The 25,973-nt window shown below is 40.2% G+C and overlaps 1 protein-coding gene across 1 annotated transcript; it reads left to right on the forward strand.

Annotated features, from left to right (window-relative positions):
• The first annotated feature begins 1,702 nt into the window (after positions 1–1,702).
• LOC139444978 (uncharacterized) lies at positions 1,703–24,130 on the forward strand. Its single transcript, XM_071226019.1, has 5 exons — positions 1,703–1,905; positions 13,856–14,033; positions 14,857–14,937; positions 15,850–19,079; positions 20,055–24,130. Exons 2-5 carry the CDS (start codon positions 13,919–13,921, stop codon positions 23,982–23,984), a joined length of 7,356 nt encoding a protein of 2,451 aa, XP_071082120.1. The 5' UTR covers positions 1,703–1,905; positions 13,856–13,918; the 3' UTR covers positions 23,985–24,130.
• The last annotated feature ends 1,843 nt before the right edge of the window (positions 24,131–25,973 follow it).

Genomic DNA, 25,973 nt, shown 5'->3' on the forward strand with positions numbered 1-25,973 from the left:
AAATTCTGATATTTCCATACAACACATATGTTTGTCTTATTGGAAAGTATGGAAATGACATGGGTTTTTTAATTGACTTGCTTGAAGCATTAGCTACCTTAGTCTGTTAGAAACAAATCTGTAAATATCGACTGAGAATATTATAGGTACGTATATTGTTTAGAAACTGGTAATTGATATATTATCAACATTTAGATCTTGAAAGCAAAGAAGAATTTTAGCTCAATGCCAGAGTCAAGTGAGCTGTTTCCTCATTGTCAACAAACAGCACGTTTACTCTCAAATCTATCATCCTGCATGATCCTTCGCATAATAACCTCTTTTTTATGCAACACAATTCTGCTATTTGTATACATTGCAGTGTGGAACTGAGAATCTTTATTTTGATTTTAAACAAAAGCATATTGGCAATATTGATTAAAATAATCAGGATTATATTATACTATATCATAGGGTAGTATACGCCCTCTAATAGGCGCCCAGTGACAGCAGAACAATATAGATGTGGGGCAAAGGTCAGATGTTTACTGCAGTGCTTTGCATTGTGTTCTCTACTCCCTATGCAGTATGCTTTGCCTACTGTACATGTTCTGTAAGGCTCCTTGCCAGGTTATCAATTCTAATAATTGGAAAAAATACAAAACTGGAATGAGGTTTAATGTAAAGTTTATTTTAACAAAACAACAACAGGGGGCAAACCTTCATCCTTAATATGCTCCCTACTCCCCCCCCCCCCTCCCTGCCTACATAATACCTGTCAAACCTATGTACATCATTCTTTCTTAAACTTATTCTTAATTCCACCCTTTTAACCTAACTCCCCAAAATATAATGTCCCCAAAAAACTGCTAATCTTAAGAGAATAAGAAAACAGTGTTATCACTGTCCACCGCCATGAGGCACATTAGAAGTTTGTTTGTTCATATAGTGGTGAACAAAAACTATGAAAAAGAGCCCCATAAAGCCTTAAGAAGAGATAGGCACTTGGGCCGCTTTTTGTCATCAGAAAAAAAAATTAAATGTGAAATTAATGCACACAAAAGGCCCTTTCTCTGGAAAAAATAATTCAGCCTTCATAAGTATCTCTTAGATAAGCTAACTTCAGTTGATTCTGAGAAAACTTGCCCCCATTGCACAAATAACATGGATCGAAGGCTGTAACTGTAAACAATCAATTGACGGGACCAATTTTTTATCTCAGTCTTGACAATTGGCGCAGTCAGGTAGCCTAGTGGATATGGTAACCTGATAGCTACACTGTCTACGTGAGTACTGTTGAAATTGCTTGTGGTACAACCTTGTGAAAAGATTCCCAGTACTCGGTTCTTGTCAGACATGCTGGTGATCATAACACGTGACCTTGTTGATTGTGTCTCTCTGTACTTGGAACTTGTGAATAACTGCTCATGCTACGCACTCTGTTGTGCATGACCCAGATTTGATTACGTACAGGCTGCAGTGAGTGTCACCAATTGATGAATAGTCTCTCCACATTTAAGGAAACTATTGTAAAAATGAAAGGTGGCATGATACGTGGTAAATTAACTCATGTTAGTAAGACAAAGGTTACACAGGGAAGTGGTCTGGGACTTCCTGGGGATAAGAGGAGCTGAGGAAACAGTACCAATGTCTATTGATCACATTTCAATCTCAACAACATAACAAAACATTTCAACTGGTAGATCCACCTGGTAATAACTCAATAACCCGAGGACATAGCGACAATCATGAATATCTCATTTTTATACAAACACTCTGCGTCTTGCCATAGGTTGGAAATGTGCACGTGACTTGACAACAACTTTGTACGTAACTACAACCTTGTATTTCACCCAAACAAAACTTGCCTGGCCACATTCCAATCCTCACAAGCTAGGACAGGGCGTAGTTGGCAGCAAATGCACAGTGAGTATGCAGGTTCTCGTTTCATTAGTATGAAATAATAGGTTGTATATTTAAATGTCAGTTTGAGATTATATTAATGAGCAAATGTTCATTTTCTTATATGAATAACATTGGTAGTGTCACTGACTGAAAGATGACATGAGTGTAGGTAATGGGGTATTGAGTTTGTGGAAAACTTTTACATTTTCTACATCTGACACAACAAGGGATCTGAGGTTGTTGAAGCTGTTTCCTGAGTGTATGGTCACCAGTATGTTGTTTTGAGAAGTAGTGACTAACATGGGGGTCAGATTTTACGATGGCTTTTGAGTATGAACACAATGCTTAGAATGATGACCACAGTCCAGCTCTCCCAAAATACATAGGATTTAATCAGATGAGCTATTTAGTGCACTTTGGGATTTGAGGAGCTGGTTTTCAATATGGGTTCACTAAGCAAAGCGTCCAGTGGCACATTAAAACAAGCGCCAAGTTTTGGACAAATCTTTATTATACCCCTGACCTGAAAGCAGGGTATATAGTTATACCAAGGATTTCCATCTGTCCCCCTCCGAACACCTCAGCGATGCTGCCACCTCCATGCTCCTAATGCTGTGTCCCCGAACTCGTTAGCGATGTAGGCACCTCAGAGATAGATGCGCCTCTGGGCTCCTCATCGTAACCTGCGCCTCTGAACTCCTCAGCACTGCTTATGCCTCTGGGCGTTTCAGCAATGGCTGCGCTTCTGTGATCCTCAGCAATGTTTGCACCCCAATGAGGCCGGTGCCTTCAGCGCCTCAGTGTTTAGATGAGCCTCAAAATCCCAGTGACTTCAGGTGCTTCAGCAATATATGCATCCCCAAGCTACTCAGCTTGCGTCTTAGGGATGCTCAGCCAGACTATTTGTTAATGTCGATTTCTTGACACCAACAGCAGCAACACCTTTACACTTCTCCAGTGGCTCTGTGCGCCGTACAGCTAACACAATGATCCCAGCCTTCACTCTTCCACCTCACCTCAGGACACATCTCAGATGAGGGAAGGTAGAGTCGAATGTCTTTGGAGGTGTCTCCTTAACAGAGTTTGTCACCAATGTCACACCTGTTCGTAGACGCCTTGCTACAGGTTTTGGTTGCACATCTAGATGATCAAACAGCTTTGCAAGGGCAGTAGTCTGATGCACAGCCCACATGGTACAGGAGTACCTCAAGAACAATTGACAGTCACCATATCCATCTACAATATCGGTTGGGTGCTTGCTCAAACAGATGACAACACACACTCCTTCCAGGCCAGACTGGTTGGCCCCCACAGAGTGGAATTTCCATCCCAAGGCTTTTCCATCTCGCATGTCAGTCCCTAGGTCAGTCCAACATTGACCCCATTCCCACTTGCCAGAACTGACAGATCCAGACATATGTCTCCCCGACTCCAGATCTGCAGGCATAGGCGGTTGATGTGTCCAGCATCCCCGGGGAAGAACTAAAAACATATAGTCTTCTGCCACCTGTACTTCTTCCCAGGGAGATGCAGAAGGTCAAGGCAACCATGCACCCCATTTTGTTCTTTAACCGTGCCTTGTTGGCCAGCAAGAGGGTTGTTTGTAGACCCCAGAAGTCTGAGGGAAGTGATCCACTAGCTCTACCAGGGTGGCCAAACCTATTCATCAATCTTGACAGCCGGTTACCACACCCTACGCTACAGGTTTTATTTTCACACCTGGTTCATCTTAGAGAGTGTTTGGCACTAAGCACTGGACAAAATATCATCCATTCCAAAAATCCAAACTTGGAAATACCACCATTCCAATTGGAAATATGACCATTCCATTATTTGGCAAGGTCATATTTCCAAGCTTGGATTTGTTTGGATTTGTTTGAATTTGTTTGGAAATGTTTGGATTTGTTTGGAAATGTTTGGATACAACATGTCATAATCATATGTTAAAAGTTGTACAACATTTGACCTCATGTGAGATTAGTAATGACATGAAAGTAAATCATTAAGAGTATTTTGGTACTATGTACCACGAAAAGACCAAATCATGAGCAAATTTAACTAAAAGAATTTCTGTCATTTAAAGTGGCTACTCTTTATATTTAATTTCTTATCTTCCTTGTCTATAATCATATGACATTGACTTTGAACAATTAAACAAATATTTTGTTTTCCCATACCGACTTAAGGTTGTCGTAGAACAAAGACCGTTTCGAGAATATAGAGGGCCTCATTATTATAATTTGAACTAATATACATATGTACATAATAGTACTAGGTATAAATGAATTTTGATAAGTGTTCGTTCAAGAATATGAACTTCGAATTATCTCGGAATTAAGTGCAACACATAGGGCTGGAAATTTTATAATTGTTCTGGAACTATCTGACGGTAATTCAAAACAGGGAACAAGATTTCGTTAAATGAATCATTGAGCCAGGAATGCTACGATTTAAATGCTGACAAAATGAATAAACATATCTGGGACAGAGTAGACTGTTCATGCGGACGATTATATGCTACGTCTATTGCCAATGAAGTTTATCACCCCATGTTATAGCATTTGTTTCATATAAAAGATAGACACCAAATAAATGGGACAATTTGTTGTTATGAATTAGCTTTATCTCTGTGACATATCACACAACTAAATGTGAATATGTTTATCAAATAATCAATTACAGTAATTAACCTAGTGTCCTTATTAATACACAATTTAATTACGTATTGGGGTACAATATATAATACACATATACACGGAATGATTTCTTATTTTGTCAATTTAATCATAACCCAAATCATACAAATCAAAATGTGAAAGTAGTGACTAATTTTATGATCAAGGGTATAAATACTCAATTGTATCTATTAATCCTAATAGTATAACAATAAACCCTGTGTATATATTGAGCATATTTAGATACATCCGGATCTACGACCGCAGCTATATAATCAATCAAGGAAAGTATATTAGATTGAATTACAAATGTGCTATCACTTAAACAAAATTTTCCGTTAACCTAAACCAGGGAGAAATAAAGTTCTGTTCTGTTCTGAAGACGCCGTCATGATTAGTTGGTGCCAGTCTAGACTGTCCAATCAACGTGAATATACAAACCGTGATGTTACTTGACCAGTTGATGACACCTGTCAAACTCAAAGTGCCCCTGGTCCTCCACCCACCACGTGTAATACGTTAGTGTACTTGATTGTTTAATAGGCAGTTATATCACTGTTAGGCTGAGTGATGAGAGAATACATTTTGTTGTTTTTGTTAACGATCGTTTCCATTTTCAACGTGGTAACCTTTTAAGTGACTAACTTTTTTATCATGATGAAATGAAACATATTAAAATAATCAGAGGGACTGACGATTGCTAAATGTCATGCTCGCATTAATTTCATGATTTACTGAAGATAGATTTGAACATTTCTGAGCAACGATCATGTTTGGGTAAGGGAAGTAATCTTGTCTCCGCTTGCAATTGGATTCAGTTCCGAGATCGCAGCTTGACTGCCGAAAGACAGCATCTATGTTGTTCAGGCTCCGCTGATCACGGGGCCTCATTTGTCTGTATTCTGCTTATGAGCCGGGTTGCGCATGAAACACGGGTGTCAAAATGAATATATTTACCAATTATACGTACGGTCAATTAGCCAGTCCAAGTGACAATACCCTGGTTCTACCACCTTTAGGTGTAATTACGTCGTATGCCCCTGGTTCACGGTTCGTCTGATCTCCCGTCATAAAACCACAATGTTTATTTACCTAGAGCCTCCAACAGCGCCGACTTCCTGTGTACATGTACATACATGGCAATAAATGGTTTGACAGTTGTTTGACGGAATCAATCAATAATTATTGACACGGTGATGTAATTAAAATTTGTCACTATTCACAACTCCTATTTTTATTTTTCTATTGTTCAGCTGTATTTTCGACCAGTTTCATATGTATAAAAAATCTTCTCTTGTATTTTTAAACCAAACCTAAAAACATTATATAAGAACAATTGTGTTTTTAAACCGTAAGTTTTCTATTAAAACAACCATGCAAGTAAGATTTCAGCCGTAATATTACTTTAGTCACTCCACAGATTACGCATCTTATATGCTGCAAACGCAGCGAATGTAATGCTACTACGTCACAGCTGCCTCGGTAATTAAGGGCTAGAATGTTTTTGTGAAGGCAGTTAGAGCAGACGAATTTCCCCCCTCGCTGTATAATGACGGTCGCTAACCATATATGTGTATTTTTCGTGTTTTTGGCTTGATTTGTTCAATTGTGAAAGCAAACCCTTTTCCCCTGAACGTTAAAAGTCAGCTGACTTTGTTTTTGTCTGAAATATCAATGTTGGAGTCGTTTATATATTCGGAAATCCATATTATGGTTAATATTTATAATATAATATGGACAATGGTAAAATTCATTATCACAGTTTAAGTGCTATTCACAAATGTATGTAAATCTACTTCGTGATGAATGAAGCATGGCAATAAATGTATGCATCTGATTCTTCACTTGTTCTGTATTCTTTGACGAGAATGAGTTTTGTTAATGATGATCACTCTCATAGATTTTTGGATAAGAGGATAGGACTTTAACTGGAGAATAGTTATGAAAAATATATATATAAGTATAGGCGGTCTGTGCACATGTGGTAAAACTGATACCTCATTGATTTGCTAATCGGGACTAGGAAAGCATGGTCTGTCATTAAATTGATTTTAAAATATATGGTTTTGACTGTAGTACATCCTGACATCATAATATTATGTTGTAAACAACTTATCTTATCTTATGTTAAGAAAAACAATTATTGATAACTTCCTGAATTCCAATTGTTCAGTGAACAGAATTATTCACAGCTCTGGCGTGAGACAACAATAAATTAGATGTTACCAAAGATTGTCCATTTTATGATCTAAGGCACATGTCGGCGCATTTACGTGTGAGCCGTCTAGACGACTGTCTGTTTTGTAATTAAATGGCAGCTGCCATCCAGCCGAATACTTAATCTTGAGACCTATTAGTTGTCTCAGCACTACACAATCAGCAATCTAAAAAACAACAAAAAATCCTCATCCTAACCGACTCCCTCAGTGGACTACAGGCCCTCAAAAATAAAAACACTAAAAACCACCCCAAACTAATAAATCAAATACCCAATAGCTCAAACAACTTAACTAGGGCAGGTAAACAAATAGAGTTCATTTGGACCCGGACCCGCCCACGTAGGAATCTTTGGAAATGAAAAGGCAGATAAAGCAGCAAAATTATCCCTTTAACTACCAGAAATAAGCTTAAAACTTACCCAGCTCAAAATCAGAAATCAAAAGTCTCACTAAACAAAAAATCAACAAAAAATGGCAAAATATATACCAAAACTTAAATAGCCAAATCAGGAAAGTACTAAAAAAGACCCTAAATAAACCAAAAATACTACACCCATCCAAAAAAATCGACAGAATAATTACTAAACTACAAACAGGCCACACCAAACTAAATAATCACCGTAAAATAGCTAACCTTCACTCAACAGGAAACTGCCCACATTGCAAACAACAAGAAACACCAGAACACGTACTCATTCACTGCACACACTGCCAAACACACCGAACACCACTACAGACCACCCTAAATCTTAAAACCGGACTTACACTAGAATCAATCCTAAATCCACAAAATAAATTAGAAAAATTCAAAGCCTTAGGCTTATACCTAATTAAAACAGGACTAATTAGTCGCATTTAAACCCCAAATAAAACAAGTATTTGTCACAGAAGTGACGAAATGTCCCCCGCCTGTATATACACCATAGTACCAAATATGAAGACAATCCAGAGTTTAGTTCTTGAGATATCGTGGCAACACCGTTTTCCAACTCCAAAAGCAGATTTGCCTGCTGTGAGCTTGAAAATGGGGTCAAGGTCACCAAAACCGACTGGTGTCTGCGGAGTCTGTATATACACCATAGTTCCAAATATGAAAACAATCCAGTGTTTAGTTCTTGAGATATCGCGGCAACACTGTTTTCAAACTCCAAAAGCAGATTTGCCTGCTGTGACCTTGAAAATGGGGTCAAGGTCACCAAAACCAACTGGTGTCTGCAGAGTCTGTATATACACCATAGTTCCAAATATGAAAACAATCCAGTGTTTAGTTTTCCAACTCCAAAAGCAGATATGCCTGCTGTGAGCTTGAAAATGGGGTCAAGGTCACCAAAACCGACTGGTGTCTGCGGAGTCTGTATATACACCATAGTTCAAAATATGAAGACAATCCAGTGTTTAGTTCTTGAGATATCGCGGCAACAAACAGGTGGGACGTACGGACGGTCGTGAATACTATATCCCAAAATAATACAACCAAAACTACCTTATCTAACAACCACCCAACAAACACAGCTCCCTTAGTTCGTCCCCCACCCACTCTTGGCATTCTTTCCAAATCTCAAAATTACTATATAAGCAACCCCTAAAGACCCCCCCCCCCCCCTTCTGGATTGCACAAACTCACTTTTCCCCTTTTTTGAAACACATTAAATGGCCTGGCCGGGCCCATGTGCGACATACGCTTGCAGTCGGAAAGCGCACGTTAAATCTCCAATATAAGTAAGTAAGTGTCTTTTCGAGTCAAGTGTGGGTCTCTCTCTCACCTTAGGGAGAATGCGACTGTAAAAGCCCCTCGCTAGACAGACAAGTAGTGAATGTTTGAGATAAATTTATTATTTATTATATATAGTTTAAACTCAATAAATAATTCATAGTCTTTTTATTGTTCAAATTACTGATAAAACATATTTTAACTTGTTCCTTCTAACCATATTTCCAAACAATTCCAAACCATTCCAAACATTTCCTGTGTTGGAAATATGTTTGGAAATGTTGCCATTCCAATTTTGGATTTTCTGGAAAGATCGATCTTTCCAAGCTTGAAATGTTTGGAATGAGCAATCTTTCCAAAGCATTCCAACGTTCATTCCAAATTGGAATGGACGCTATTTGGTCTTGTGAAGGTTTATCTGGCGCAGTCAGTTAAGGCCATTGATACGGTGCTCGTAACTTCGACCAGAAACCTTTGTGAGGATTATTAGCAAAATCCTTTTTGTAAAGGAAGGGATTGGGATCCCACTATAGCATCTCCTCAATTCTTGGCTGAATACATCCCTTTCTGCATACCATGCTACACCTATGAGACAGCACCATTCCTACATAATTGGTGGTTTTCAACTCGGTGTTGGCAGTTCCAGAAGACCCAGAAGATGACCAAGACCCCAGTACTCCAGGCTCCTTCCGCCGTAAAAATCAGAGGTCAAGTTTCATCCTCCTGCATGGGATCTGATTGTGATACTTGGGTGTTTGCGTGTTCCCCTTGAGCCAGAATTTTCATTACAACTACTGGGACAGCCTGGCCGGTCTGTCACCATCCCACTATTATCATTGTTTGTGTGAGCCGAGGATGACAAGAAATTCTTATTGTGCCCTGTGTTCACACTGTGAGTTTACATCCGTCACTCCGAGGCTATCAGTTGTCTTTAAGACCTCCAAAAAGTAGCTGCAGATCTGTGCAATGTGATGCATTCAACAGGAACTAATGCAGAGTTTATGTCACTGAGGGCGACATCTGAAGATTTGCCCTCTGCCATACTGTCTGATACAGATGCATTTAGGAGTAATGCAGGATAATTTAAATATTTTAGTAAAGTCTAAATATTTTTCCCATTTGTACTCGTATCTTGCATTAGTATGTCCAAGGACCCACCCGTCGCAGACCTGCCTCCGCACGATATCCTCAGATGAAATTAAGTGTGACAAGCAGTTATATGAATATTCCATGATGTCATCGTTTCCGGTTGATCATGTGGCAACTGTGAGAGGGTCGGCTTCACAACTGGTTGGAACAACTTTTTCTTCAGCTGGACCTCACACAGCTTCGTTTCTGTCAAAAATAAGCAGTGAATGCATTAAGGAGTAATGCAGGATAAGTATATAAATGTAAAAAATATTTAGATTTTACTTAGATTCTTTTTCTGCAACCAATCTCAACATATGTGCATACGGTACGCATATTTGTGTGTCTCGAAAACCCTGTATTTTTCATTTGCTTTCAAATTAATTCAAGGTGCTGAAGGATTATGAATAGAACTAAGAGCTGTTCAGGAGGTTGTATACCTTTCCTATGCTTTTTAAAGCATGAAAGCTGAAGCTTCAAAGCTTTCAAGTATCAAAATAATATTTATCATTGTTAATAATTCTAAGAATACTACCTCAATAGAGCATGTACACTGAAAGGCAAAAGAAACGTCACTTCTGAAAATACTGATAAAACTTAACAGACACTGGCAGTTACATGTTCTGTGGTCAATAAACTCATTTAACTTTCTACTGCTTCTTTTTGTTGCCTTAAAGTCCATTTAACATTTGAGTTTAAAATGGAGTGCTTTGCCCCAAACACAGCCTACAAAAGTGCAATGGGACTCAGCTGCGGAAAAGTCTTGTCAAAAACATGATGCACATACATATCGTTGATGGTATGGGTATAAAAGACACCCAAAACTGTTAAGCTGACTTTTGTTATTTCGATTCATCAGCCATTCCAAGATTATCAGGAAATGAGAGACAACAAGCGATCGGAAGACTCCAAGCAGGCCAGAGTGCACAGGTCGTTGCAAATGCATTCAATGTCAACGTCAGAACGATATATCGTTTGCAACATCGCCACAACACCACCAACACAACCGACGACCGACCGCGTAGTGGTCGTCCTAGAGTCACTACTCCCAGACAAGATCAGTTCATGATACGCCAACATCTGCAGAACCGATTCCAAATGGCCACTGAAACAGCGCGGCAAACTATTGGCAACCACCAGCGTGCCATCAGTGATAGTACAGTCCGACGTCACCTAACTGCCAACAACATCTCGTGCCACCGTCATGTACCCATCCTGAGAGATCGTCATCGACAGGCCCGACTGCAATGGGCCAGGCAGCATCAAAATTGGCATCAACAGCAATGGAGAAGAATCATCTTCACTGATGAAAGTTGCTACTGTGTTGGCAGAGGTGGATGGCAGAGTCAGGGTCTGGCGAAGGAGGGGTGAACTGAGGATATGGGCCCATATCCCAATGGCCTTCATCAACAGGCTAGTCCACTCCATGTACAGGAGATGTGTGGCTGTAGTCAACGTGGTGGCCACACCAGGTACTGTTAGAAAGAACCAACAATAAAGAAAAGACTGGATGAGTCTATTCAAATTCGGGTGGTTGCTGATAGAATATCTGTCCTGTTGAAGTACTGAGTGAAGGGCGAATCTATAGCCCTCAATTGTCTCATGGCGGAATCCTGTACTGGGCTGACATAAGTGGAAAGCGGATGATTGTGACAAGTCACTTGTTTTTGAATGCCGACTCTCCAGCCTTTGTGTGGACCACGACCCTTGCAGTTCACTGAAACCTACAGCTGTCTCGTTTTCAACTGACCATTATCGACAAGTCGCCTTTCTTTGATGGACTACCATGTCTACTAGATTGTACCTCTGAGAATCGGCAGATCGCCACTTCAACAGATCGATACCTGAGGATTCATCGACATATTGATACATCAACAGATCAATACATCGATACATCAATACCTTGTCTGATCAAGAACTAGACTGCTCATGCGGCTTTTCATGGTCGACACACAAATTGTCACAAGATTGTCATTCTTCCTCCGATCAATGCTTTTCTCAGGATCAACAGACCTCTCATTGTGCTTTAGATCGTAAAAGCTCTCAAAGTTTGAGAGATGAGGTGCGACGTAGCTCCCAGACTTGTTTACCCTCTTTTGACTGCAGGGATTCGACTGACCACCATAACCAAAGGGATTATCTTCCTCTTCTAAATATGGACAATAGAGCGGTAAGCCACCATGACACCTCGGGTCGTCATTCTTCTCCGGTTCATCCTCGCTCTCCTAGGGAACTCCGTCGTCAAGGATCTAGAATCCATTCTACCTGAAGGACTGACCATTCACCTGTTCCACCTCGACGACCTCAGCGCTCTCCAACTTATGATCACATGGATTCTCCCTACGTCTTTGAATCATCGCACAGACTCTTCCTCTTTACCTGACTCAAACTTTCAGACACTGGTCCACGCAACGTCTTGGTTGCTGGATCAACGTGGCTTCCCCTCAGCCAGGACTCCTACACTACCTACTTCCTCACCGACTAGGGCTCCTTTTGGTCTGGACTCTGTCTCAGACCCACTGCACTCAGGGATCCACCGTCATCAGTCTGTCGGACGTGTTTTCCTGGATTGCGGATCAACTGGGCCTTAGCTTCTCTAAGGACAGGCTCTCTGAGTTTGTGGTCTCCTGTCCCGCTTCAAACTTCTTAGCCTGCCACATAAGAAGGTCTTTACGGATGAGGGCACGAATCTGGATCTGGCTTTTACTTCCTTCCAATGCCATAGGGACAAGTTGCAACCTTCTTGTTTCAGCTACTCAGAGAGTGGGACCCATGGTATGTCCTCCATCTCGTCGGCCCCAGATTTGGACAGCGACATCCACCTTTACCAAACCCCAGGCCTTGACCTATTCACAACCCACTTCAACAAACAGTTGCCAAAATTCATATCCCCCATACCAGATTAGCTAGAGTTGGAGCAGCTGCAACGGAGATGTTTACTCTGAGTAAGAAGCGAGGTTTTCCCCACCTTTGCCCATAGAAGAGATAGTCCAAAGTGCTATTACAGGTTCAACTAGTTATGTATACTTGACAGTGAAGAGGACTTCTGTTGAAAATCTGAAAGTTTAGTTTTAGTTTGATTGCAGCTAAAATACAGGATTTATGGCAATGATGTGCCTCCTAAGGACGCTCCCCAAGGTGGAGTAGGCAAAGCTTGGTCCAGTGTCATACAAGTGGCGTATCTGCCGAGAGACCCATGTATGACTCTTGGGGGTTATGCATTGGTGTAGGACATGATAGACCCCGCTTATACCAATTAGTATAGGCGCCCATCTCAAGTATAAGGTGAATGATCAATTCCAAGTCCTTGAACTTTGTCATGGGAACACTCATCCTAGTCAAGTTGATCTGATGAGACTGTAAAAGTCTTTGTTGATGGATGGTAGTTGAGAAAACAGAAATCCTTGTGTCATATTGGTGACCGCTCAATGGACAGCAACCGCAACTTATCATCCATTTTGGCATGGAGAAGATTGTCATTTGCATGACAGATGACTTTGGTTGTGCAAGATGGCCACGCCACAACAAAGCATTGAAGATAGGTACTGTTGAGGGGGTGTCAACAAATCCTGTCTGTTCATGTCTGAGTGAAGGTGACTCCATTGGCTCATGAGGGGACCAAAGACTGGGGAGGTGGTAAAGTTCTTCTTAGAGTAGGAAGTCCAAAGCTTGCAACAGTTCTTCTCTGTGCAGTTAACATCTTTGCACTTCCAACAAGAAACACGAGGGTCTACAGACACCATGAAGCGCCACGCTTCTCACACGTAGATGGAGAAGCAGACAACACCATAGAGACTCACAACAAACACCAACGTAATACTCACATAATACAAGCCCCAATAAACAGCCAAATAAACCATTTCTGATTGTAGTAAATAGTAATAATAAACTACTTAAATAGAATTAGTGTGACTACATAACCATGTGCTAGAGCAGCTAAATAGTAGATGTTGATTCCAGCACACACAGGAAAGAAGTGAGGATTTTCCTGCCTTTGCTCACAGAAAAGCTGTTATCTGTTTGTGCTATTACGGAACAACTAATCATGTATACTTGACTGTAAAGAGGATTTCTGTTAAAATTCTGAAAGTTTAGTTTTAGTGTGAATGCAGCCAAAATACAGGATTTATCACAATGATTTAATAGATGTAGAGGATTCGTAAGAAATACATATCTTCTTTTAATACAAGTGATGCTGTTGCATCTTATGTTACATGGAAACTTGCTTGTTTGTTTAGATGGTCCTGAAAGTGACAACTTCATCCCTGCATGACATAGTTGTTTGAAGAACTAAAGCTGAGATGGCCAGTTCACGTGATCTCACAAGTGTGTCCTTGATACAGGGGGAGGATGACCTTGAAGAGGAGACGATCGAGCTCATCCCCTCAGAAGGTATTCCGCTGAATGCAGACTCAGGTACGTTTACCATTTCATCTGACAAAGTACAAGTAACCTAGTTTCTTGACCTAGTTCAATCAAGAACTAAGTTTATAACATGACCCAAACACATGAAACCAACAATATAATAAGACAGAATGTCTTGCTCTGTTCCATTCATAACTGATTTATGAATCGAACTACAAACTACAACCAAAGCCTAGCCACTGTTTGAAAAGTAATCATGTAGAGTTTGTATTTATTTGACAGGAGACAACATTTCATCCATTTTATTCCAAAATGCACGCCACTATGAAGGACTTAAACATTGGACAAAAGAGTTTCTCAGACTTTGTGATGTTGTGTTGAAAGAAACATAAAGCATTCAGTAAAATAATGTTACTACAAATTTACATCATCATCATCATAATCTTAGTACTGCTGTGTTTTTAATGTCCATGCTTAACAAGGCTTACAAAGACATAACCACAGGGGCTCTTTACCCATAAATTAGCAGCAACAAGCTATACATCCATAATACATGATTAACAATCCATGTTGTTGAGGTACAATGACAAGCTGTCAACTAAGTCCCGAGCTTGACCATTTAATCCATTTTGACCAGCATAGGTTGCTGGGACCAATTCTAACCAGGAATCCCCGCTGGGGTAGTGAAGTTGAGATTTGAACACCATACAAAACATGAAAATTGAACACTAGATATGTTTAGGCAACAATATTTACACACATAATGTCTCCTACAGAAGGTGTGCTACACAGGTTATTGCCTTGTTATTATTTGTAGATAATTTGTTAAATATTAATCAGTGTAAAGCTATTGTCATTGAAATGTGGTTGACAGGTGATGTCCCGAGAGCCATCACTCTCGTTAAGACGCAGAACATATTCACTGGACCGACTGCTGCAGGAACAGTTGGTGAAGGTAAGGCTCAACAGAAAATTGTCTTGTTTCTCAGGTGCTGCTGTATATTCACGGAGTCCCCAGCACGTTTAGTTTTTATTTCCATTTTAAAAAGAAAAAAATCCTTAAATATTTCGTGTTTCCAACACACGACCCTTGCAGTGAAATGCTACAATTCTTCAAAACAATGCATTCCAATATAGCGTGCAGTTACTTCCCTTTACATGCGCACTGCTTTACTGTGCATCTCATGTTATGGCCATGGTGGCAATACAAATTCAATGGTTTTTGTGAACTGACATGCCGGACAATGTTTCATATGCACAGATTAAGACTACATGTGTGTTTGTCTTGTAAAATAACCCAGAAATAGCATCCATTTACTATATTTACAAAAGCCATTGCCTGAGAACCAATTCTTTTATTTTGTTACGCCTAAGTAACATAAGCCATGTCAACACCTCAGCAGGTTCAAGTGAGTGAGTATGGTTTTATGCCGCTTTTAGCAATATTCCAGCAATATCAGGGCGGGTGACACCAGAAATGGGCTTCACACATTGTACCCATGTTGGGAATCGAACCCGGGTACTTAACGCTTTAACCACTAGGCTACCTGAATGTCCTTCAGCAGGTTTAAAGAAACCACAAGTGCTGGTCATGCATATGGCCATTTGGCAAAAGTTTCTGTCAGCCTTGATAATAAAAAAATCTTCACAGTCAAAATATATACTGAGGAACAAAAACTGGTTCTAAAGATGAACAAACTATGATGTAATCATAAGAAGGAACATACAGCTTCCTCAGTGTGGCAATTTCAAAAAAGAAATTTACAGAGCAAATACACTGGAAATAGGTTTCAAAACATCAGACCATTAGCATTGTTAACATCATGTCACAAATAAATCATGTAATGATGACTGTTTTTGTTTGTAGCTACCCTTGACCTTCAAATACATGATGCAGAAGAATTCTTTGTTGAAACGGAGAGCTTCAGGACTGTAAAACAAAAATTAAAGGATCTTGGCCATGTTACCATCTGTGGTGCTTCAGGAGAAGGCAAAACTACAGCAGCTCTTGTGCTGGGTTCACAGTATAGACAAAGGGGGTACAAGCTTGCATTTGTGGACAGAATTGAAAAGTTTGACTTGGACAGCCTCTTGAGTTCATCACCTAGAGTATTTCTTATCATTGATGATATGTTTGGTACTGTTGGACTATCTACAGATGTTTCACAGCTGAAAACATTCCTCAATAAGCTTGATCAACACTTAAAACACTGCAAAAGGCTACAAAAACAGCAAGCTAGAGGTAGAGGTCCTGACTCAAAACAAAAGCCAACAAAGGATATTCGTGTTGTCTTCACATCCAAGACATATAACTTCCACGATGGACTTGCTAAGTTGCAGTATGAAGGATTCTCCCTGTTCAAGGGACCAACACTGGTGGATTTAACAACTCAAGAGAAACACAGATATTCTCATGCAGAGAAGAAGGCTATATTTGAGCACCACAGGAAAATACATACAGAATATTCTGCTGAAGACTGTGAAGATATACCTGACTTTGAACTGTGGGATATAGATCCAAATATGTTTGGATTTCCTCTCATTTGTAAACTTTGTTTTGAATTTTCATTCTTTCATCAAAATACAAAGGACTTTTTCAAGAAACCACTATTTTATCTTAGGCTGGAACTCAAAAACATGCTGGAGTCAAATAGTGATCGCTCCGCCATACTGGTTCTGATGCTACTGTGTGATGGCAAGTTAAATTTGGCGGAATTGGAAGCAGACGGCAGGGACCAGAAACTGGACAACATGGTCAGAACTGTTTTAAAGTTGATGCCATCAGCATCACGTTTAGGAATGTACAAAGAAGCAAAGTGTCTTAGAAGAACATTTTTTACACGTGGTGATGCTATTGGATTTGCCCATTCTTCCATATATGATGCTTGTGCTTGTTCGTTGTATGACATCAGTCCAACATTTGTGCTGACTCACTGCAGTGACAACTTCATATATGAGCGAGTCCAACCACAACCAGTAGAGGAAGCCAAAATCGATGATCATCTCCACCTGATATATGTCTCAGACCAGTATTATGATATCCTGACTACCAGACTTGCAGAATCAATAAAGAATGGGCAGTTTTCAAAATCACTGACACACCCCATCCTCCGACACGAAAAGGTAGCTCTTCAGTTGCTTGAAAAGCTACAGCCTGATGGATCCATGGATGACTGTTGGTTCCACAAGAGAGATGAAGGGACATGCTTTTTGTCTTGGGCTGTTCTGGGACAAAGTCCAAGGTTTCTCCTAGAAATAGAAAACAGAACTGGAGGAGAATTTACTCAAACAGAGATCAGTGAAGCTATGGAAGGTTGTGTGATCAACAACAACCTGACAGTATTGAAATGGCTTCTATCCAGAAGTAAAAATCCAGACTATGATTTAATCAAGAACAGATGGCTTTTGCAGGCTGCTGTAAATGGGAGTTCTGAAACACTTGTTTATCTAATAGAAAATGGTGCTGATGTGTTTACTACTGATGCACACAAGAGAAACATCATACACTTAGCATGCATGACAGGGCAGAAGAAGACACTAAAGGTGTTGACAGAACACAACATCAAACTCTTTGATGATGAAAAGAAGAAAGTTGTAATCAACTCTATTGATGGTGAAGGGAGGACTCCACTCATGATTGCAGCACTCGCAGGATCTCATGAGTGCTATCAGCTATTGCAACCAATGTCTAACAAGAATACCAAAGACAAGAATGAAGATGACTTAATTCACCTGGCCTGTGAGGGTGGTAACAGGGCTATAGTACAACATCTTGTGTCACCTTCTAATATCAATACAAGGGGACGGAATGGATGTACACCAGTAATAATAGCAGCTGTCAAAGGACATCAAAGTGTGTTTGACCTCCTGGTATCAAAGCAAGCTGACCTGACACTGGTGAACAACAATGGTGATAGTTTACTTCATGTTGCCTGTCTGGGTGGTAACAGGGCTATAGTACAACATCTTGTGTCACCTTCTAATATCAATGCTAGGGGACTGAATGGATATACACCAATAATGATAGCAGCTTCGTTTGGACATCAAAGTGTGTTTGACCTCCTGGTATCAAAGCAAGCTGACCTGACACTGGTGAACAACAATGGTGATAGTTTACTTCATCTTGCCTGTGAGGGTGGTAACAGGGCTATAGTACAACATCTTGTGTCACCTTCTAATATCAATGCTAGGGGACTGAATGGATATACACCAATAATGATGGCAAATTTCTTTGGACATCAAAGTGTGTTTGACCTCCTGGTATCAAAGCAAGCTGACCTGACACTTGTGAACAACAATGGTGATAGTTTACTTCATGTTGCCTGTCAGGGTGGTAACAGGGCTATAGTACAACATCTTGTGTCAACTTCAAATATCAATGCTAGGGGACAGAATGGATATACACCAATAATGATAACAGCTGTCTGTGGACATCAAAGTGTGTTTGACCTCCTAGTATCAAAGCAAGCTGACATGACACTGGTGGACAACAATGGAAATAGTTTACTTCATGCTGCCTGTCAGTGTGGTAACAGGGCTATAGTACAACATCTTGTTTCACCTTCAAATATCAATACTAGGGGACGGAATGGATATACACCAATAATGATAGCAGCTTTAAAAGGACATCAAAGTGTGTTTGACTTCCTGGTATCAAAGCAAGCTGACCTGACACTGGTGAACAACGATGGGGATAGTTTACTTCATGTTGCCTGTCAGGGTGGTAACAGGGCTATAGTACAACATCTTGTTTCACCTTCAAATATCAATACTAGGGGACTGAATGGATATACACCAATAATGATAGCAGCTGTCTTTGGACATCAAAGTGTGTTTGACCTCCTGGTATCAAAGCAAGCTGACCTGACACTGGTGAACAACGATGGGGATAGTTTACTTCATGTTGCCTGTCAGGGTGGTAACAGGGCTATAGTACAACATCTTGTTTCACCTTCAAATATCAATACTAGGGGACAGAATGGATATACACCAATAATGATAGCAGCTGTCTTTGGACATCAAAATGTGTTTGACCTCCTGGTATCAAAGCAAGCTGACCCGACACTGGTGAACAACGATGGGGATAGTTTACTTCATGTTGCCTGTGAGGGTGGTAACAAGGCTACAGTACAACATCTTGTGTCGACTTCAAATATCAATACTAGAGGACAGAATGGATGTACACCAATAATGATAGCAGCTGTCTTTGGACATCAAAGTGTGTTTGACCTCCTGGTATCAAAGCAAGCTGACCTGACACTGGTGGACAACAATGGAAATAGTTTACTTCATGTTGCTTGTCAGGGTGGCAACAAGGCTATAGTACAATATCTTGTGTCACCTTCAAATATCAATACTAGAGGACAGAAAGGATTGATTCCAATAATGATAGCAGCTTTCAAAGGACATCAAAGTGTATTTGACCTCCTATTATCAAAGCAAGCTGACCTGACACTGGTGGACAACAATGGTGATAGTTTACTTCATGTTGCCTGTCAGGGTGGTAACAGGGCTTTAGTACAACATCTTGTGTCACCTACTAATATCAATACTAGAGGACAGAATGGATTTACACCAATAATGATAGCAGCTGCCTTTGGACATCAAAGTGTGTTTGACCTCCTAGTGTCAAAGCAAGCTGACCTGACACTGGTGGACAACGATGGGGATAGTTTACTTCATGTTGCCTGTCAGGGTGGTAACAGGGCTATAGTACAACATCTTGTGTCACCTTCAAATATCAATACTAGGGGACTGAATGGATATACACCAATAATGATAGCAGTTTTCAAAGAACATCAAAGTGTGTTTGACCTCCTGGTATCAAAGCAAGCTGACCTGACACTGGTGAACAACGATGGGGATAGTTTACTTCATGTTGCCTGTCAGGGTGGTAACAGGGCTATAGTACAACATCTTGTGTCACCTTCAAATATCAATACTAGGGGACGGAAAGGATATACACCAATAATGATAGCAGCTTTCAAAGGACATCAAAGTGTGTTTGACCTCCTGGTATCAAAGCAAGCTGACCTGACACTGATGGACAACAATGGTGATAGTTTACTTCAGGCTGCCTGTCAGGGTGGTAACAAGGCTATAGTACAACATCTTGTGTCACCTTCAATTATCAATACTAGGGGACAGAATGGATATACACCAATAATGATAGCAGCTGTCTTTGGACATCAAAGTGTATTTGACCTCCTGGTATCAAAGCAAGCTGACCTGACACTGGTGAACAACAATGGTGATAGTTTACTTCATGTTGCCTGTCAGGGTGGTAACAGGGCTATAGTACAACATCTTGTGTCAACTTCAAATATCAATGCTAGGGGACAGAAAGGATATACACCAATAATGATAACAGCTGTCTGTGGACATCAAAGTGTGTTTGACCTCCTCGTATCAAAGCAAGCTGACATGACACTGGTGGACAACAATGGAAATAGTTCACTTCATTTTGCTTGTCAGGGTGGTAACAAGGCTATAGTACAACATCTTGTTTCACCTTCTAATATCAATACTAGGGGACAGAATGGATATACACCAATAATGATGGCAGCTTTAAAAGGACATCAAAGTGTGTTTGACCTCCTGGTATCAAAGCAAGCTGACCTGACACTGGTGAACAACCATGGTGATAGTTTACTTCATGTTGCCTGTCAGGGTGGTAACAGGGCTATAGTACAATATCTTGTGTCACCTTCAAATATCAATACTAGGGGACAGAATGGATATACACCAATAATGATGGCAGCTTTAAAAGGACATCAAAGTGTGTTTGACCTCCTGGTATCAAAGCAAGCTGACCTGACACTGGTGGACAACAATGGTGATAGTTTACTTCATGTTGCCTGTCAGGGTGGTAACAGGGCTATAGTACAATATCTTGTGTCACCTTCAAATATCAATACTAGAGGACAGAATGGATTGATTCCAATAATGATAGCAGCTTTCAAAGGACATCAAAGTGTGTTTGACCTCCTGGTATCAAAGCAAGCTGACCTGACACTGGTGGACAACAATGGTGATAGTTTACTTCATGTTGCCTGTGAGGGTGGTAACAAGGCTATAGTACAACATCTTCTTTCACCTTCTAATATCAATACTAGGGGACGGAATGGATATACACCAATAATGATAGCAGCTTTAAAAGGACATCAAAGTGTGTTTGACCTCCTGGTATCAAAGCAAGCTGACCTGACACTGGTGAACAACGGTGGTGATAGTTTACTTCATGCTGCCTGTGAGGGTGGTAACAAGGCTATAGTACAACATCTTGTGTCACCTTCAAATATCAATACCAGAGGACAAAAAGGATTGGTTCCAATAATGATAGCAGCTATCTTTGGACATCAAAGTGTGTTTGACCTCCTGGTATCAAAGCAAGCTGACCTGACACTGGTGAACAACGATGGTGATAGTTTACTTCATGTTGCCTGTCAGGGTGGTAACAAGGCTATAGTACAACATCTTGTGTCACCTTCTAATATCAATACTAGAGGACAGAATGGATGTACACCAATAATGATAGCGGCTGTCTTTGGACATCAAAGTGTGTTTGACCTCCTCGTATCAAAGCAAGCTGACATGACACTGGTGGACAACAATGGAAATAGTTTACTTCATGTTGCTTGTCAGGGTGGCAACAAGGCTATAGTACAATATCTTGTGTCACCTTCAAATATCAATACTAGAGGACAGAAAGGATTGATTCCAATAATGATAGCAGCTTTCAAAGGACATCAAAGTGTGTTTGACCTCCTGGTATCAAAGCAAGCTGACCTGACACTGGTGAACAACAATGGGGATAGTTTACTTCATGTTGCCTGTCAGGGTGGCAACAAGGCTATAGTACAATATCTTGTGTCACCTTCAAATATCAATACTAGGGGACGGAATGGATATACACCAATAATGATAGCAGCTTTAAAAGGACATCAAAGTGTGTTTGACCTCCTGGTATCAAAGCAAGCTGACCTGACACTGGTGAACAACGATGGTGATAGTTTACTTCATGCTGCATGTGAGGGTGGTAACAAGGCTATAGTACAACATCTTGTGTCACCTTCAAATATCAATACAAGAGGACAAAAAGGATTGGTTCCAATAATGATAGCAGCTATCTTTGGACATCAAAGTGTGTTTGACCTCCTGGTATCAAAGCAAGCTGACCTGACACTGGTGATTAACGATGGGGATAGTTTACTTCATGTTGCCTGTGAGGGTGGTAACAAGGCTACAGTACAACATCTTGTGTCACCTTCAAATATCAATACTAGAGGACAGAAAGGATATACACCAATAATGATAACAGCTGTCTGTGGACATCAAAGTGTGTTTGACCTCCTGGTATCAAAGCAAGCTGACCTGACACTGGTGAACAACGATGGGGATAGTTTACTTCATGTTGCCTGTCAGGGTGGCAACAAGGCTATAGTACAATATCTTGTGTCACCTTCAAATATCAATACTAGGGGACAGAATGGATATACACCAATAATGATGGCAGCTTTAAAAGGACATCAAAGTGTGTTTGACCTCCTGGTATCAAAGCAAGCTGACCTGACACTGGTGAACAACAATGGTGATAGTTTACTTCATGTTGCTTGTCAGGGTAGCAACAAGGCTATAGTACAATATCTTGTTTCACCTTCAAATATCAATACTAGGGGACAGAATGGATTGGTTCCAATAATGATGGCAGCTTTCAAAGGACATCAAAGTGTGTTTGACCTCCTGGTATCAAAGCAAGCTGACCTGACACTGGTGGACAACCATGGTGATAGTTTACTTCATGTTGCCTGTGAGGGTGGTAACAAGGCTATAGTACAACATCTTGTTTCACCTTCTAATATCAATACTAGGGGACGGAATGGATATACACCAATAATGATAGCAGCTTTAAAAGGACATCAAAGTGTGTTTGACCTCCTGGTATCAAAGCAAGCTGACCTGACACTGGTGAACAACGATGGTGATAGTTTACTTCATGCTGCCTGTGAGGGTGGTAACAAGGCTATAGTACAACATCTTGTGTCACCTTCAAATATCAATACAAGAGGACAAAAAGGATTGGTTCCAATAATGATAGCAGCTATCTTTGGACATCAAAGTGTGTTTGACCTCCTGGTATCAAAGCAAGCTGACCTGACACTGGTGATTAACGATGGTTATAGTTTACTTCATGTTGCCTGTGAGGGTGGTAACAAGGCTATAGTACAACATCTTGTGTCACCTTCAAATATCAATACTAGAGGACAGAAAGGATATACACCAATAATGATAACAGCTGTCTGTGGATATCAAAGTGTGTTTGACCTCCTGGTATCAAAGCAAGCTGACCTGACACTGGTAGCCAACAATGGTGATAGCTTACTTCATGCTGCCTGTCAGGGTGGTAACAAGGCTATAGTACAACATCTTGTTTCACCTTCTAATATCAATACTAGGGGACGGAATGGATATACACCAATAATGATAGCAGCTTTAAAAGGACATCAAAGTGTGCTTGACCTCCTGGTATCAAAGCAAGCTGACCTGACACTGGTGAACAACGATGGTGATAGTTTACTTCATGCTGCCTGTGAGGGTGGTAACAAGGCTATAGTACAACATCTTGTTTCACCTTCTAATATCAATACTAGGGGACGGAAAGGATATACACCAATAATGATAACAGCTGTCTGTGGACATCAAAGTGTGTTTGACCTCCTGGTATCAAAGCAAGCTGACCTGACACTGGTGAACAACGATGGTGATAGTTTACTTCATGCTGCCTGTGAGGGTGGTAACAAGGCTATAGTACAACATCTTGTGTCACCTACTAATATCAATACTAGGGGACAGAATGGATATACACCAATAATGATAGCTGCTGTTTGTGGACATCAAAGTGTGTTTGACCTCCTCATATCGAGGAATGCTGACCTGACACACTGGATAGCTATCATAATAGTTCACTTCATTTTGCCTGACATACGGTCACGACAGCAATAGTTTTATAACTGTTTCACCTACTAACAGAAAGTACAGCCCACAAAGAAACACAATTGTCATATTGTCAAGTATTTCTTTCCAATTTATCTCTCAATGTTTTGAAAGATAAATTGCTCAACATCTACTTTATTCTTTTCAGAGAATTTCATGATGATTTCCTCTCCATTCCTTGGATGAGGTCAAATGAATATTTGTAATTTGTCATACTGACCATGACACTTGCTATTGATGTTATCAGAGAGATGTTTGCATCAGTCACAGATACAAATGACCCTTAGTTTGTTTCACTTATATGAGTTACTTATATAGTCATTAAAACAACTGTTATCATTGTAAACAATTCTGAGAATACTACCTCTATTAAATCATTTCCAGAATCCAGAAGTCGGATTTTGTCAGAAAAAAATAAATTGTCCCAGAAAATTCGTGAAATTCTTGTATAGTTGTCAGTAAGTCCTAACCCTCTTCTGAAACCATATTTATTAGTAGTTTCAAATCCTATTACGAGATAATTTCCCCTGAAATATCCAGTTCTGAAGTCACTTCTGGTCTATACATTCTTCCGTCTCTGACATCCCTTCCTTATTCTTCAGAATGTGATGTTCCCTCCGCTATATTATTTCCTACTTCCTGTTATCTTATCGTCATTATAACTTCACTTCAAGTTTGCTATTACTTCAGGATCTGACGTTGCTTCCGATCAATACTGATCTCAAGGTTTCTGCTTACAGTTTGGTACCAATAGGTGTTCCTAGTCCATCCTACACTCAGTAGCTAAGATGATCAATAGGTCTACTTATGTTTTGATGCTACTGATGTCAGATTTCCGCTGTTACAAAGGGCCCCAGGAAATATATCCCTTGAAGTCTGGCTGGATATTACGCAAGTAAAAGCTGGAGAAAGTGTTTTGTGAAGCCCATGGACAACTAGCAAAGTCCAGTAGGCGAGAATCATTGCGAAAGCCCGTATCTCATGGTCAGAGCAGGATTCAAGGCAAGGAGTGGAATGTTGTGCCTGGAAATAACTTGCTGCAATGGTAGACTTTAGCCAACCTGCGACAGTGGCTTCTATAATGTCCTTTTCTGAATGTGTCTTCAAGAAATGAAGAGTCTTCTCCAATGTCTTCTGTGCGGATCTGTAGCCGCGAGATGGGACAGAGTAGGATACTCAACCATTGGAGCCAATGCAGGGATGGTATTGCCCTCTCTCAAAACGTGAGTTATCTGTCTTTGGAGGCCGCTATAAAAAACATGATGCACATGGGCTGGTCAATGGGTATCTACTTCCGGGATGTGTCGCGCCATTGAGAACATTAAACGTCAAGATGCCGTTAAAACAACGATGATGTTGTATTTGTAGCAATCACTGTAAGAGATTTGCGAATGGCCGGAAGATCACTATGCGCAGATTCCCTGCAGATATATGACTGTGAAGGGTTTGGATTCAAAGGTGCAAACTTGTCCGTTCCAACTTTAAATATTCAAGAAATCACAGCACCAGATTATGCTCGGAACACTTTGACGGACAGCAGGGACCGAGTAAACTTCATCCTTTGCCAACTGTTTTTCCAAACCAGACATTCAAACTTTCGGTAAGTTTGGTAGGTAAAAAAATGAATAACTTTAGACCCTGATGTTATTTTGTTTGCTCCAGTCATTTTGGTGCAACCAAAGTGTTATTGTTAAAGCAAGTTATTCCATAGCATGATTAGGCTGTCCTTCAACTTTAGGAGCCAAGACCCACGTATTGTACATAATTATATCAAGTACAGAGTTAAATGGTTAATATTTCTTATTTTAGTCAGGATACATTTGGCTGTAATAATGAAAATTCCAAATTCGATTTATACATAATTATACATGACTCACAAAAACATTTTGGGAAGTAAGAAAATTAGATAACATTCTTTTTCTTAAATAAGTACATACATTTCTGAAAAACATCCCAGCTGATGTTTGATTATTTTATCTTCTTCTACAGAATGTGTCC

This window comes from Haliotis cracherodii, unplaced genomic scaffold (assembly GCF_022045235.1).
Source record: "Haliotis cracherodii isolate W230 unplaced genomic scaffold, xgHalCrac1.p SCAF_6, whole genome shotgun sequence".
Taxonomy (NCBI): domain Eukaryota; kingdom Metazoa; phylum Mollusca; class Gastropoda; order Lepetellida; family Haliotidae; genus Haliotis; species Haliotis cracherodii.

Bases quoted from the DNA above. Each gene is read 5' to 3' on its own strand.
- LOC139444978 (XM_071226019.1), top strand. From the start codon at position 13,919: ATGGCCAGTTCACGTGATCTCACAAGTGTGTCCTTGATACAGGGGGAG. The intron at 14,034-14,856 runs GTACGTTTACCA...TGTGGTTGACAG, and splicing joins TCCGCTGAATGCAGACTCAG to GTGATGTCCCGAGAGCCATC. The intron at 14,938-15,849 runs GTAAGGCTCAAC...TTTTGTTTGTAG, and splicing joins TGCAGGAACAGTTGGTGAAG to CTACCCTTGACCTTCAAATA.